Source organism: Schistocerca cancellata, chromosome 5 (genome assembly GCF_023864275.1).
Source record: "Schistocerca cancellata isolate TAMUIC-IGC-003103 chromosome 5, iqSchCanc2.1, whole genome shotgun sequence".
Lineage (NCBI taxonomy): Eukaryota > Metazoa > Arthropoda > Insecta > Orthoptera > Acrididae > Schistocerca > Schistocerca cancellata.
In genome coordinates, this window is record NC_064630.1 from 421,512,486 (window position 1) to 421,529,277 (window position 16,792).

The 16,792-nt window shown below is 37.7% G+C and overlaps 1 protein-coding gene across 2 annotated transcripts in view; it reads right to left on the minus strand.

Moving 5' to 3' along the window:
• Positions 1-6,701: 6,701 nt before the first annotated feature.
• The window catches only part of LOC126187743 (syntaxin-12-like), a 52,725-nt gene continuing 42,634 nt past the window's right edge, over positions 6,702-16,792 (minus strand). For both annotated transcript variants that reach the window (XM_049928994.1, XM_049928992.1), the window contains one exon: positions 6,702-8,817. In XM_049928994.1, the coding sequence (XP_049784951.1) occupies positions 8,728-8,817 (90 nt within the window). In that variant the 3' untranslated portion in view covers positions 6,702-8,727. The remainder of the gene's footprint in view (positions 8,818-16,792) is intronic.

Below are 16,792 nucleotides of genomic sequence, written 5' to 3' on the forward strand. Positions count from 1 at the left end.
GGTCCTCCAGGATGTAGAACACGTCAGAAAAACAATAATACATGACAAATATTTACAATTCAAACAAATAAGCTAATGTACCATTCCACAGGTCCCAAGTGGAATGATCATCATTTTTGTTAATGAACATTTTCTGAAAGAATCTTTTACAAACACTAATGCACTGAATTTAAATTAAAAAGTTTTTTTTAAATTATTTATGAGGTAATAAACATGTTAGAACTACTATACTACTTTACAATGAACAGATTACTGCACTGAAATTGTGCAGAAGTTATATATATATATATATATAATTAGTTAGTTCTACTGAGAAATTCATCAATGGAGTAAAACCTTTAGGTTTCTCTTAAACTGAATTTCATTGGTCGTTAAGCTTTTTATGGCTGCTGGAAAGTTACCGGTATTGAAAATGTGTGTTCCTGAATAATGAACACCTTTTTGTACAAGAGTAAGTAAATCCTTGTGAAGATTAGTCTTATTTCTAGTATTGATTCCATGAATTGAGCTGTTGGTTTGAAAATGTGATATATTTTTAATGACAAATTTCATTAAGGAATAAATATATTGGGAAGCAGTAGTTAGTATCCCTAGCTCCCTAAATAAGCTTCTGCAGGATGTTCTTGAGTTCACACCACATATAACTCTTACTGCACGTTTTTGTGCCTGGAAAACTTTAGCTTGGCTTGATGAAATACCCCAGAAAAGAATCCCATATGACATTGTGGAATGAAAGTAAGCATAGTATGCCAGCTTCTTCATTTTTATATCCCCTATGTCTGGCACAATTTGCATTGCAAATAGAGATTTGTTAAGATGCTTCAGCAGTTCTGTGGTGTGCTCCTCCCAGTTGAATTTATTATCAAGCTGTAATCCCTAGAATTTAACACTGTCCACTTCTTCTATATGCTTGTCATCATATGTCAGGCATATACTTGTGGGACACCCCTTACAAGTTCTGAACTGCACGTAGTGTGTTTTTTAAAAGTTTAGGTACCAGTGATTAATTCCACAAATATTTTATTAGCCCATCTTTCTAAGACAACACTTGATTTGCTATTTATTGCAATGTTTGTATCATCGGCAAACAAAACAAACTTGGCATCTGGTAACGTTACTGATGAAAGGTGATTGATATACACAAGAAAAGTAAGGGCCCTAAAATGAAACCTTGTGGGACCCCACATATAGTTAGTTCCCAGTTGGATGATGCCTGATAGCTTAATACATGTCTCTTTCCTAATAACACCCTTTGTTTCATGCCAGAGATATAAGATTTGAACCATTTTGCATCATTTCCTGTTACACCATAATATTCTAATTTACCTAAAAGGATATTGTGATTTACACAGTTAAATGCAGTCAAATGCCTTTGTCAGACCACAAAATATACCAATTGCCTGCAATTTTTTGTCTAATGAATTAAGCACATTTTCACTGTAAGTGTAGATAGCTTTTTCAATATCAGAACCCTTTAGAAATCTGAGCTGCGACTTTGACAGTACCATCAAACGGGCTGATTTTGGACACTGGAGTGAATTCGGACAGTATGGCTTATTTGCTCTTTTCCATTGCATAGAAACAAAGAGTTACTTATTTTAACATCCGTGCGCTAGTTATTTTAAGTGCAAGATTGCATTTATTGCTTTCCACAACTTTTATTTTGCATCAATTGTTTCACTAGGTGAATAGTTGACGAACAAGTGGAAACTTTCTATTGTTGCGCCAAGCGGGAAGTTATTGTAACCATAATTGTCGACGCTCAGAAGCTAACCGCATTGAGACAATTTCTGTACAAGTTTGTCTAGTTTCTCATGCAAGGTTAAAAAATAATGATGGTTTTTGTAAAACTGTGTACTGTGTGGGATGATTTCGGACAATGCCAAGAACGTTTAAGAGCAGGAGAGGTGCTACAGTAAGGTGCAATTATGACCCAGAACCTTTAGATAAAGCTGTTTGTGATATTCAGAGTGGTAAATTATTGTACAGAAAAGTGCTTGATATGTATGGTATATCTAAATCAACCCCATAAAATAAAGTGCAGGAAGCACATCCGAAAAAAATGGGAGGACAACCAGTGCTAAATAATAAAGAAGAAGAAGAAGAAGAAGAAATGTTGAAGCCAGGTGTCTTGAGGGCTACACATTGGGGATTTCCCTTCAATAAATTGGATATTACATATTTAGTTAAAGGCTACCTTGATAAATCTAGCCGAAAAGAGAAGAAATTTCATAATAATTTGCCAGGAGTAGAATGGGTGCGTTTATTCCTCTTTCAGTTCGCTTAAGCGAAAATACTAAATGAGCTCATGCAAAAGTGAACAAAGAGACTGATAAGATGTTTTTCTCCAATATCAAGGCAAAGTTGGAAAATTTCCCACCTAGCAACATGATCACTGTGTAAAATGTCACCAAAATCAAATAAAAATCATGCAGAATTAAAAAAAAAGGCAGTAAATGTCCAAATTACTGTAACTTCAGACAGAGATTTAAAAAACACGTGTCCGAAATCACCCCAATCCATAGGGTGACTTCGGACACTTTATATAACTGCCTCAGATAAATATACCTACACATACACTTTTTGGTTCTGGGATATTTTATTCGTTACACATATACCCCACCACTTCCATAACAATCAATTTAATCTAACAATATATACTAAAGTTACAATCAAAATAACGACAAAACTGCCTGAAATCACCCCGTTTGACGGTATGTTATTTGAGATAAGATGGTTATAAAGCCGATTGTACATTTCTAAAATGTTTTGAGAATGGTAGCAAAAGTGAAATTGGATGGAAATTTGATGCTATTTCTTTAACTTCAGCATATTTCAACCATTCAGGAAATATTCCACTGATAAACAACTGGTTACACAGATGCTTAATATGTTACTTAACACAGAATCACATTCTTTAATTAACTTCGTTGATATTTCATCATACCCACTAGAAGTTTTTGATTTCAAAGATTTTATTATGGACATTATTTCTGCTGGGGTAGTGAGGGTCAAATTCATATTATAGAAGTTACTTGAAATGTCTGGTCTGAGGTATTCCATAGCAGCATCTACAGAACCTGACAATCCCATCTTTTCAGTAACAGTTATAAAATGTTCGTTAAAACAATCTGCAACACTATACGCATCTATCACCAATGTATCATTTACTCTTAATGCTATTTGTCCCTCTTCATGTCTGGTTCTACCGGTCTCCTCCTTCACTATATCCCATATTGTCTATTTTGTTATCTGATATGACTATCTTTTCCTTCTAACATATTTGCTCTGATATCCGTATTACAGTCTTTAATATTTTGCAGTATTTCTTGTAATGTTCTGCAGCATCAAGATCGGAACTGTTTCAGATTGACAGATTGCAAGATACCCCTATTCCTTGAGTAATCCATGGCTTCTTTGTAGACTTTCCTCTAACTTGGTTAGTTTAGGGGGAAAACAGTGTTCAAATAAGGTAAGCACTTTATTAGCAAAAGTGTTTTATTTTTCATTCATGCCATGAGCACTGTAAACATCAGTCCAGTGAATGTCTCTGAGGAGTGTCCTAAAATAATCAATTTTTGGCTTATTGATTACCCTCTTGAGCTCAGATTTAACAGATTTTATATCCTGTTCAGTATTAACATTTAACAGAAGGAACTGTATGTCATGGTCAGAGAGGCCATTGACTATTGGTTTTGTAATTTAATTTTGTTCATTGGACTTTTCTACAAAGATATTATCAATGGCTGTTTCTGAACAATTGGTTACCCTAGCGGGGAACTTTACAAAAAATGGTTCAAATGGCTCTGAGCACTATGGGACTTATCTGCTGAGGTTCATCAGTCCCCTAGAACTTAGAACTACTTAAACCTAATGAATCTAAGGACATCATATACACTCCTGGAAATGGAAAAAAGAACACATTGACACCGGTGTGTCATACCCACCATACTTGCTCCGGACACTGCGAGAGGGCTGTACAAGCAATGATCACACGCACGGCACAGCGGACACACCAGGAACCGCGGTGTTGGCCGTCGAATGGCGCTAGCTGCGCAGCATTTGTGCACCGCCGCAGTCAGTGTCAGCCAGTTTGCCGTGGCATACGGAGCTCCATCGCAGTCTTTAACACTGGTAGCATGCCGCGACAGCGTGGACGTGAACCGTATGTGCAGTTGACGGACTTTGAACGAGGGCGTATAGTGGGCATGCGGGAGGCCGGGTGGACGTACCGCCAAATTGCTCAACACGTGGGGCGTGAGGTCTCCACAGTACATCGATGTTGTCGCCAGTGGTCGGCGGAAGGTGCACGTGCCCGTCGACCTGGGACCGGACCGCAGCGACGCACGGATGCACGCCAAGACCGTAGGATCCTACGCAGTGCCGTAGGGGACCGCACCGCCACTTCCCAGCAATTTAGGGACACTGTTGCTCCTGGGGTATCGGCGAGGACCATTCGCAACCGTCTCCATGAAGCTGGGCTACGGTCCCGCACACCGTTAGGCCGTCTTCCGCTCACGCCCCAACATCGTGCAGCCCACCTCCAGTGGTGTCGCGACAGGCGTGAATGGAGGGACGAATGGAGACGTGTCGTCTTCAGCGATGAGAGTCGCTTCTGCCTTGGTGCCAATGATGGTCGTATGCGTGTTTGGCGCCGTGCAGGTGAGCGCCACAATCAGGACTGCATACGACCGAGGCACACAGGGCCAACACCCGGCATCATGGTGTGGGGAGCGATCTCCTACACTGGCCGTACACCACTGGTGATCGTCGAGGGGACACTGAATAGTGCACGGTACATCCAAACCGTCATCGAACCCATCGTTCTACCATTCCTAGACTGGCAAGGGAACTTGCTGTTCCAACAGGACAATGCACGTCCGCATGTATCCCGTGCCACCCAACGTGCTCTAGAAGGTGTAAGTCAACTACCCTGGCCAGCAAGATCTCCGGATCTGTCCCCCATTGAGCATGTTTGGGACTGGATGAAGCGTCGTCTCACGCGGTCTGCACGTCCAGCACGAACGCTGGTCCAACTGAGGCGCCACGTGGAAATGGCATGGCAAGCCGTTCCACAGGACTACATCCAGCATCTCTACGATCGTCTCCATGGGAGAATAGCAGCCTGCATTGCTGCGAAAGGTGGATATACACTGTACTAGTGCCGACATTGTGCATGCTCTGTTGCCTGTGTCTATGTGCCTGTGGTTCTGTCAGTGTGATCATGTGATGTATCTGACCCCAGGAATGTGTCAATAAAGTTTCCCCTTCCTGGGACAATGAATTCATGGTGTTCTTATTTCAATTTCCAGGAGTGTACATCCATGCCCGAGGCAGGATTCGAACCTGCGACTGTAGCGGTCACGCAGTTCCAGACTGTAGCGCCTAGAACTGCTCGGCCACTCCAGCTGGCGGAATTTTACAGTGGGAATTAAGTTGAATGATAGTGTTACTAACTCAAATAAGTTCTTATTGGGAGAGTCTTTAAGGAAATCTACATTGAAATCACCAGCAACCACTATTTCTTTGTTTTTGGTTGTTAAATTGACCAGTACAGCTTCAAGGTGCTTTATGAACAGGTTAAAGTTACCTACAGGTGCTCGATACACACTTAATATTATAAAGGAATTTTTGTGAAATTCTACTTCTGTTGCACATGCTTCCATATGCTGTTCTAGGCAAAATTTATGAACGTCTATGTTCTTAAATTTATGACAGTTCCTGATAAATGTGGCAACTCCTTTCTCCATTTCTACTCTACAAAAGTGAGATGCTAACCTAAAAGCTGTAACACTTAAAAGTTGTATGCCAGTGGTCACATGATGTTCAGAGAGGCAGATTATGTCAGCTGGGTTTCAAGACTAATTCATCTATGCAGATAATTAATTCATTAATTTTATTTCTCTGTCCTCGAATATTTTGATGCAATAAAGATACATGACATTTCACATTGACTGAGTTAAAATTTGGTAGAGTCTGCTGACTGTTGAAAATTCTTAAACAATAGCTGTTTATGCTGATGTAATAAGCTAGAATTATGTTTTTCGGTTTCTTTCTCAAACTGAACGTTTGTTTCAGTCCTAACCTCTCTTAAAATTTGGTTTCCTTCTGTCCTCCCTACCCAAAAAAGGGTCTTTTCTGAACCCTATAACCACTGGTATTTTATCACTCATGACAGTGCCTCTCCCTTTAACTCTCCCCCGCCCCCTCTCTCCTTGTGGTCAATACATGAGATGTATGTGGGGGGAAGTAATATGTTGTCTGACTCTTCCTGGAAAGTGCTGACCCGAAATTTCAATAGTAAATCTCTCCTTGATGCACAATGTCTCTCTTGTAATGTCTGCCAGTGGAGTTTATTTAAACGATCTCGTGACGTAACACGCCGCTCTTTGTTGGATCTTCTCTATCTCCTCTATCAGTCCTACCTGATAGGGATCCCGGATAGATGAACAATACCAAAGAATTGGGCGAACAAGCACTTTATAAGCCTTATTCACCTTTCCTGATCAAGACGGAGCAGCAGTCACTGTGCCCTAAATAAAGCGTTTCAGTATTATCTTGAATTGGAGAGTTCAGCATTTCAATTGGAGATTAATGCTCAAGAACATGAATTCCTTCATTTTTAAATGATTATTTGTAATAAAGTAAAACATAAATGCAGGTATGAATGGGGGGGGGGGGGGGGGATAAAAACACCCACATTTAACAAAATAAGTTTATTGATATAGTCATTTACAATATAACGTACTTTAGAATGAACCGAACACTAAATGAAAGACAAAAGATTTTCCATATATTTTGTCAATATTCATTTGGACGCTAGGTCTAGTTGACAGCACATATCCAAAAATAATACTTTAAAGTCTTATATGTGTGTGCAAATCCTGTAGTACATTTATAATTTGCTATCACAATTAAGTGGAATACTTGATGTAATAACCAATTTTTGCAAATTTTGTGATACTAACACTCTCTGCACACATGTAACTTCAAAAAAATTAATTTACATCATTAAACTCTTGAAACAGACAATCTATTGGCCCAACTGGCATACATGAAACTTGTCAGCCTGGACCACAATTCTCAAATGTAAAGTCACATCAAGGAAAAGTTTTCACATGAATGGATTATTACTTACAGCAGGGTATACAAATTAACCTGATATAAGAACATATTTACAAATAAAAAATGCTACAATGAAGAAGAGTGTTATCAAGTGCACAAAGTCACAACATATGTGACTATAAAGTGACCAACAAAGTTTCTTTTTAGCTTTGAGTCACAAATTTGAACCTTTAGTATGAAATTACAACCGAGCAAAGAGTCAGTCCACCTGAAGGAAACTATTAATATTTATTTCATAACATTAATTAAATTTGATGTTTGCAAATTAAATATTTAAATCCATGAAACAGAGCTATGTGGGTTTTATTTCAGAGACCCAGTACAAAATGTGCTACACTTTGTTGCTTTTCTTGCACTGTAAATTAAGTTTTTTGCTGTGGGATACTTTTAGTTACAGATCTCTGGCACTACAGGTCTAGTACAATCCGTACTTGTTATGTAAATTGCCTCATAACAATGTTGTATCGTGTATGGTATCCTTACTGTTTTTACTGCATGTAGTAATTAGATTGCATTGTTATTCAGTGGCTTTCCAATTGCCTCCTAGTTCCCACAAATAAAGATGAGTAACTGTGTCTTACCTATCAACTTAAATAAACACAGCAGAGAGATCACACACAAGTTCAGTAACGACCAGACAAATTGCAAACAAGTATTTTATTTGTAAACAAATTTTGACAGCACAGCATCATCTTTACAGCATTCTTCGTAACACTTTTTTCTAAGTGCTACTGTTTTTTGTGAACTAACTTGAAAACAATGGCATTTAAAAATACAGAAAAAAACATTTTCAGTATACTTAATGAGAAAGTAAGCACTTGTCAAAGCCAGCCATGCCAAATGACTGAAGTGAAATATGAGTGGAGCTTTATATAAATTTGGTAGATGCTTTACGACTGTTTCAGCTATGGAATATTCCTGTGCTCTCAATAGTTACATGCAAAGTGCCCTGTTCCTTCCAGGGAAAAATTATTCCAAGTTTCACTCATTTACAGAATTGGGCTTTGCTCTAAGCAAGAAAGATATATACATATAAAGTAGTGACTGAAGATGACAGACATTGTGTACAACTAAAGATGACAGACATTGTGTACAAACTATACAGAGAAAATAAACTTGACATTAGATGCTGTACATCTGTATTTTACTTAAAGAATGAACTATCCCAAAGTTATACCACCGTTATGCATTAAGCATACCATCAATCACAGGTACATAATATGACTGATTTCATTTAATATATATGTATATTACATCACTGGTATAAAATCATGAGTAAAAACATCTTCATAATATTTAAATAGATCTTCACAATATACAAATATTATACCTCAATTTTTGCCAACACGTGTGATTTTAAACTCTCTAAATCATAACATCAACAGGAATTGTCAATTATACTTTAGTTGGCTTGGAAGGTAAAGATGAAGATATTGAAACTCAGCTGCTCCTCATGTAAAGAAAAGATTATGAGTACAATACTTATAAAACCAAGGAAGTTATAAATAAAGGATGAAACAAGTAGTGATAATTCACTTAAAATACCAAGGACAGAGCATAAATCAAATTACTGGAATTATTTTCAAGCTCAACAGTGCACTCTTAACTTTTCAGCCAGATAATGAGAGCAATAAGCAAAATTACCAGACCAATAACAAAAGCTATGAAAGCTTTCTTCCTTCGACGTTTGCTCTGAAAAGGGGAAAAAAATAATAATTAGACTCTCCAAGTTTTGAAATTCACTTTACAGCTAATGAATCAGCATATTCAAATAAACACCTTTAAATACAAAATGTTACTCTTTGTGCACCATTTACTGTTAGTACAGTTCAAGAAAGATCACTTCTGTCTACTGATATACAGGGTGATTATAATTAAACTTTCTAAATGCTGTAGAAATAACACCACTGGTCAGAATGATGTCAAATTGCAATGGAATATGATCGGAGAAGGGAGAAAACGTATGGCAGAACAAGAAAAAATAGTCTGAAAACTGATCAATAGACTGTGCTGTGAGTGTCAGAATATGTAAATGAAAACACCTGTCATGCGCACAACCCACTGAAGTTGGTATGAACATGGAGGGTACACGACTTTTCCTCCTTTCGTGTCTGCAACATTCGCCATGATTGTCTCAATGCAGGATCGAGCTCTGCTTGTAAAGCTTTATTACAAGAATGATGACTGTGCACACGTCGCTCTGCAGGAGTTCCGGACATGGAAGGGTTTGAAAAAAGGCATTGGTCCGATGACTACCGTGGGTCTGGAGAAAATTATTCAGAAATTTGAAAAGACAGGTTCTTTTGGTGTGCTACCTGGTAGAGGGAGGAAACAAATTGATTCAACGCCAGTGGAAGCAATGGCCATAGCAATGCAGAAGGAGACAGGTGGTCATGTGCAAAGGCATAGTACACGGAGAATTGCCCGAACATTCACATACCCATGAGCATGGTGCATAAAATCCTACGAAACATCCTTCTTTGCTATCCACTCAAAATTACTAATGTGCACGAGTTGCTTCCTGTTGACCTGCCAACAAGAGAGACTTCTGCTTTAGAATTTCTTGCTCGTGTGAAAGTGGACAATGATTGGCCATGGAAGATTTTGTGGACAGACGAAGCCCAATTCCATCTGACAGGATATGTCAATACACAGAATTGTCGAATATGGGCAACGGAAACTCCACACGCAAATCAACCAGTACCACTATGTCCTGAAAAGATCAGTGTGAGTTCCAGGTTTACGGCATCATTTATCATAGGGCCATATTTTTTTGATGAGACAGGTGCTTCTGGCCCTGTTACATACACCGTCACTGGTAAGCACTATGAGTCTCTTTTGTGTAACCACATCATTCCAGCTCTCCAACATCATGGATGTGTGGATGGCATCATTTTTATGAAAGGTGGCGCATCTCCACACATTATAAATACAGTTAAGCAGCTGCTGAAGTGCCATTTCAGAAATGCTAGAATTATCAGCCACCATTTCCCTACAGCCTGGCTGTCCTGATCACCTGATCTTAATCCAAGTGACTTCTGGCTGTGGGGCTAACTGAAAGATGTGTTCAGTATTCTGATTGCAAACTTAACTGCAGTGAAGGCACGCATGGCGCAACACAATCTGAATGTGAGCCCACAAACACTTCGATCAGTTGTGGAAGCTGTTTCTCGATTTCAACTTGGTGCAGAAAACGGTGGACAGCATATTGAACATGTTTTGCACCAGTCACACGGAAATTAATAATCCGATTTGATTTTGACTGATGCTTTTTAAGTGGTTTTTGGCCTCAGGAGAACTAAAAACCAGTTTTTCCCATCCGATGTGATGCGACCTTGCCTTGGTGGATGGGCTTACATAACTGACAGTATCACACCTGTACACCCATTCACACTGAATAGTGAAGTTCATTTAACATCAACACCTTAGGCATTGTTATATGATTCATTTGTCATTTGTAGTCTACCATTATTAAATTATGTTGCTTACAGCACTATCTGTTGCTACATTTTGTAACTATTTATTTTTCTTCTGCCATACGTTTTCCCCCTTCTTTGATAATATTCTGCTGCAATTTGACATCATTTTGAGAAGTGTTGTTATTCCTACAGCAGTGTGAAAGTTTAATTTTAATTATAATCACCCTGCAACTGGTTACCTATAGAAATTATAAGAAGGGAAATATAAAGTATCTACACATTCAAGGGCTGACTCTCATATCACCATCCTATCCCAAGTTTCTAGGGCTATCTACAGCTCATCAGTTCCTCTACATGATCTAAGAGCACTTACTAAACCATTACAGCAAGGTGAAGCTAAAAACCTTGAGAATGTCAAAGATATTGCAAAGAGGGCACATTTCCAACCTTTGTGCAGTAACTTAACAAATTACAGCAAGACAACATAGCATGTGCTACTAACACAACAAGAACTGATGCATCATTTTTTTTTTTTTAGTTCATACTGTGAAACTTCAGCTTACAGCCAACACGCATAGCTCCAGCAAAAAATTATGTTACTACCGATCCTGGTACCTAAAGTACTCTCCACATAATATTTTTGTCTTCTCCCTCCTGCCACAACAATAGCAAAATATGTCAACAATGAATGCAGTCTGGAGAGATCCCTGATGACTAAATCATTATTCAAAAAGGTAAAGAGAACTCAAAATTACAGACGTATAAGATTATTTTTGCATAGATTAAAAATTTTGGAAGAAGGATAATTGAATTTCAGAGAAATTTTGAAGGATTATTTGACCCCCAGGAAGAAGAACTGTGTGGATTTAGGAAAACAGAAGTACAACTTACCTGATCTTCGTAACAAGAACATTACACAAAAAATATCTGGGAAAGGATAAAAGGATCACATCAGTCTTCCTACACATAGAAAAAGCCTATGACAGCGTACCTAGAAACAAAATCTGGGAATGCCTAAAGAATAGAAATGTATACAATGCATGAACTGAGAAAGTGTACATGCTCTACAGAAGATGTGTTAGCAGTGTTTGAGTAGTAAATGGAGAGATTGAATGGTTTGACACCAAATCTGGAGTGCAGCCAGGGAGTGCACTGTCTCCTATGCTCTTCTTCACTTTCACAGACAATATCATGAAAAGGACAAAAGAGCGATATGGATCAGAATTCAAAGTAAGCATGTTCACTGATGTTATGATATGGAGACACACAAATGAAGTCCAAGAAACACTGAATATATGGAACAATCACTTTGAGGAGTTTGGTGGAGCTGTCATTTGCACTCAAGATAATTCATATCAAAATATGTCCAATGTGATTATGGCTGCATGACGGGAACTAACAGACTTTGAAGACGGAATGGTAATTGGAGCTATAGAAACAGGACTTCCCATTTTGGAAATCATTAGGGACTTCAATATTCTTACATTCACGTGTCAAGTGTGTGCTGACAATATCAAATTTCAGGCATTACTGTTCACCACGGACAATGCAGTGGCCAACAGCCCTTCACTTAACGATCAAGAGCAGCGACGTTTGCATTTACCTGCCATGCTAACAGACAAGCAACACTGCATGAAATAACCACAGAAATCCATGAGAAACATATAATGAAGGTATTTGTTAGGGCAGTGCGGCAAAATCTGGTGTTAATGAGTTATGGTTGATGGCCAATGAGAATGCCTTTGCTAACAGCACAGCATGACCTGCAGTGCCTCTCCTGGGCTCATGACCATATCAGTTGGACCCTAGGTGACAGGGAAAACTGTGGCCTGATCAAGTGAGTCCAGATTGTAGATGGTAAGAGCTGATGTTAGGGTTTCAGTGTGGCACAGACACCATGGATTCAAGTTGTCAACAAGGCATTGTGCAAGCTGGTGGTGGCTCCTTAATGGTGTAGGCTGTGTTTACATGGAATGGACTGGGTCTGTGGTCCAACTGCGCAGATCATAGACTGGGAATGGTTATGTTTGGCTACTTGTTTCCAAACAATGTTGGAATTTTTATGGCTAACCATGTGCCACATCACCCAGCCACAGTTGTTTGCATTTGGTTTGAAGAACATTCGGAACAATTCAAGTGAATGATTTGGCCACCCAGATCAACCTTGACTCCCCTTAACTGACTTTAAATCTTATCTGGAGAAACAATCTTACTCCACTCATTCTTTTGAAATTTTCATTCCAGTTTCTCCTGTTTTATTGTCTTTTATTGAGGGTGTTAAGTATATTTAGTTCTCCCTTAATTCCAAAATTTCTGTCTGTCAGCTCATGGGTATATCTAATGCTCTTAGAAACCTCATCTCTGTTTCCTTTATGTGACTTTCTTGGTGCTTGTTTGTAACCCACGATTCACTTCCTTAAACAAGCATTGAAACTGCCATTACCTTATAAAATTTCAATCTTCTTTATTTCCTTATTTTATTTTTTTGACATCTGTTTATCATTCCACATATGCTCCCAAACTTTGCTAATTTATGCTCTATGTCTTCATCACACTCACTTGTGACATCACAACCTGACTAGTTACAACACTTCACCTGTTCTTTTGTTGATCACACTTTTTATCCATGCAGGCTATTTCGCTTTAAAAGCCACTGGCAATGTCATCTTTTTTCGACTCATCAAATGGTATTTTTCACAAACCTTACCCCTTTGTAGGTCATCTTCATTCTCCATCAACAGCATGGAATCGTCTGCATATACAAGACAATTTTACTGTGATTTTAATTCTCCCATTAAAAATTTCCTTCCTTTTCCGTATAACATCATCTAAATAAATGTTAAAAAGTGTGGGTGGAATGCTGCACCCTTGTCTTACTCCTTTGTTTGCAGCTAATAGGCTATATTAGTGTGCCATCTATATCTAAAATTACAGTCACATGCTTGTACACATGTTTTAAAACATTTATTAGGTATTGTGGATATGCTCTTTTCCTCATATTTCTCCACAGTTTTTTTTTTTTTTTTTCTATCATAGTCATCATCAAATGCTTCAATAAGATCATGAACACTAAATGGGTTCCCCTATTATACTCACTTCTTTTTATTATTTTTGATTATATCTATTGTCGATTTGTCCCTCTGAAATCCCATTTGTTCTTCACCTAATAAATCCTCAACTATAACCTTCAACCTATTGTTCACTGTTCATGCATACACTTTATATGTGGCATCTATTAATTTGGTACTTCTACAGTACTCACAACTTTTGTCATCTTTTTTATATAGCGATATCACATTTGCTTGTGACACTGCTTCTGGAATATATCCCTTCTCCAGCACATATTTAATTAATGCAGTAATCTATTTTGTACTAGGGTGCCTCCACATTTTAGCAGTTCAGTGTTTATATCATCCTCACTAATAGCTTTTTGGTTCTTTGCAAGTTTGAGGGCTTCTCTTAATTCATCCATACATAAATTGTCTACACTTCCTATTTCAATTTTATCCTTCATTTTCTTGAAGGAGCATCTTTCTTCATACCACAAGTTCTTGTAATGTTCTCTTCCTTTCATTTGTTGGATGTTATTTATTTGAGCAATTTCTTTTTGATCGAGCATTTTCTGTGTTTTATAAGCTATCACTCAACTCCCTTGAATATCATCATCTATTACGCTTATAAGCATATCCCAAATTTCTTGACGAGCTCATTTCACTGCTCCATTTGCTGCATTTCTCTCTTGTTTGTAAATTTGTTGATTCTCCTCTGTTGGTTCACTGAGATATTTACGATAAGCGTCTTGCTTTTTCCCTTATAACTTTAAGTAATTCCAGTGCCAATTTTTAGCACATCCCACACCACTACGTATGTGCCTTGACTATCCAGGTGCAAAGGCGATTTTCAAGCAACTTTAATGAATGAGTGTACAATAACTACGGGTCTCTTAAGCGCACTTGTAGCATCATTTGAAATTCCATAATTTACAGATTAGAAAAAATGTGAGCTTATATATATGCTTGCGTCAGTAGAGGTGTACCAGCCTTCCCACAAACATAAGAAACCTTCATCTGGGAAATAATTTTACATTTCCTAACATGATTTCTGGTGTTTATAATAAAAAGAATTTGGTTCACAGGAGGTTTTTTATTTAATATTTTATGATAAAGGATTGCACATATTTTATACATAATTCACTTTCAAATAATAATGTTGAAAGCACTGAGGTACACAGAGTCTACATTGCAGTCTTTACACCCCCACATGTTTTCTTTTCTCATCTGTTTGCCGTTCTCTTTCTTCCCTTTGTCGGAGCAAACTTTGCAATAACACATAGTATTTATTTTGTTGGCAGTGGAAGGTACTTTTTCTGGAAAATAACAACCAAAATTTCTGTCCAGGCTAGTTCTTAGTGTTGGTTCTAAATATCAAACTTCTCCTCCTGCTGCTACCAATTATTTCAAACCAACTTTTTATGAAGTCCACATGAGGTTTTCTGTTTACTGACATCTTTGTACAAAATAAATCTGTTCACTACAGACATCACAAAAATATGAAAGAAAAGTTTTTTCCACTACTTCATTGTTTTTCGTGCGAATGGGTAGCAACTGTACAGCTGATCCACATGATCTACACCAGTCTTGTTCATATTGTTGTCAATTAGAAGGTCTGGTTTCATTTATGTTGTAATATCATCTTTTGAATGTACTGGCCCAATTTGGTAGTAGCCTGATGTTTTTTTGGCAGACAGCATACATCACGCTTATTTTTCCAGTTCAGTGCTAGAATGGCCCATTCCTCAAAAATATCATTTCATTTTGCTTCAGTTTCTTTGTTTTGAAGCTTGTGGGTAAGCCTTTTCTGTATTCATTAAATTTGTAACAGCTAATGTACTTTTCTCTCACATCATCTTCAGTCAAGGAACACTGGTGTAATATCTGTCCATGTAAATACAGTGGCCTTTACCGTAATATGGACAACAGTGTCTGCCTACTAACACTAGAATATGGTTGTCATTCCCTCTTCTGATCCAGTGTAAAAATCAAAGTTCAGGACATAGCCTGTTGCAACATCACAAAGAAGCTTCATGCCACACTTATTGGGTTTATTTTTCATGTAAACCCTAATGCCAACACGCCAACGAAATGGACAAAATAGCTTCATTTATAGTCAAATTTTTGTATGGGATGAAACTAGATCTACATTTGTCGACAAAGAAGTCTAACACAGGTCTAATTTTATGAAGAGGATTGTGGGTTTCCTCTTTTTTAAGTATATTGAGTTGTCATTGGCATGCAGCATGAACATAATGCTGGAAAACATATCATGGCTCAACAATCAATTTGCAAAGCTTGTTTGTAAAAATGGATCAGTTGACCAATAGTCCCCAAGCTTTGGTAACTGCACAACACACATATGCAGAACTGCTGCAAAAAGAACAATATATTTCATGTAGTTTTACTGGATCCAATTTGTGCCACATAGTTCTTTTTTATTTCATTTTGCCATTTCATTGCGACAATTTTTGTACCTGCACATCTGTTTGTCTCCGTCTTTATGTTTCAGGTAACACAGTCACTAAAAAAGTTCAAAAAACAGTCGTAAACATCAGTTCCTGTTTACAAACAAGTGGCTCCACATGCCAACTGAAATACTGGAAGCTGAGGCTGTGCACCATGCTCCTGCTAGACACCAGCATTGTGTTGAGTAAGACCTACTGTTGCATTTGTTGCTGTAGCATTTGTTGACTGTTACAGCTCCTAATCTAATGGAAAACCGTAATTCAAATTAAATAAAAAGAAAAAAAAAGATAGTGTATTTTCTTTACAGATTCTCCATATACATTAGCAACAAAATTGAGGAAACGAAAATAAAAACTTTTTTGTAGACTTCTTCCTTTACCTCTTCTTTCAACTTTTTGTTTTCTCCATTACATTTGAAATATCACCAAGAAAAGGTCAGAACCTTCGTCATATTCCATGTACACTCTAGTGCCCCTTATTTTTCCATTAATGATAATGTAGTCAATAATGGACTTAAATCCTTGAGCTAACATATATATATTTACAGACATGTCTTTTGTGGAAGACTGTATTGGTGACTTTTAGTTAGTTAAAAGAAACAAAATCTCTACGTAATCGTACACTGTCATTTATGACTTTTCTCCCAACATTCCCACAATCTTTGTGATAGCTTTATTCCCTACCCGTGTGTTTAAATCTCCTGTCAATAGTATTTGCTGCTTATTATTA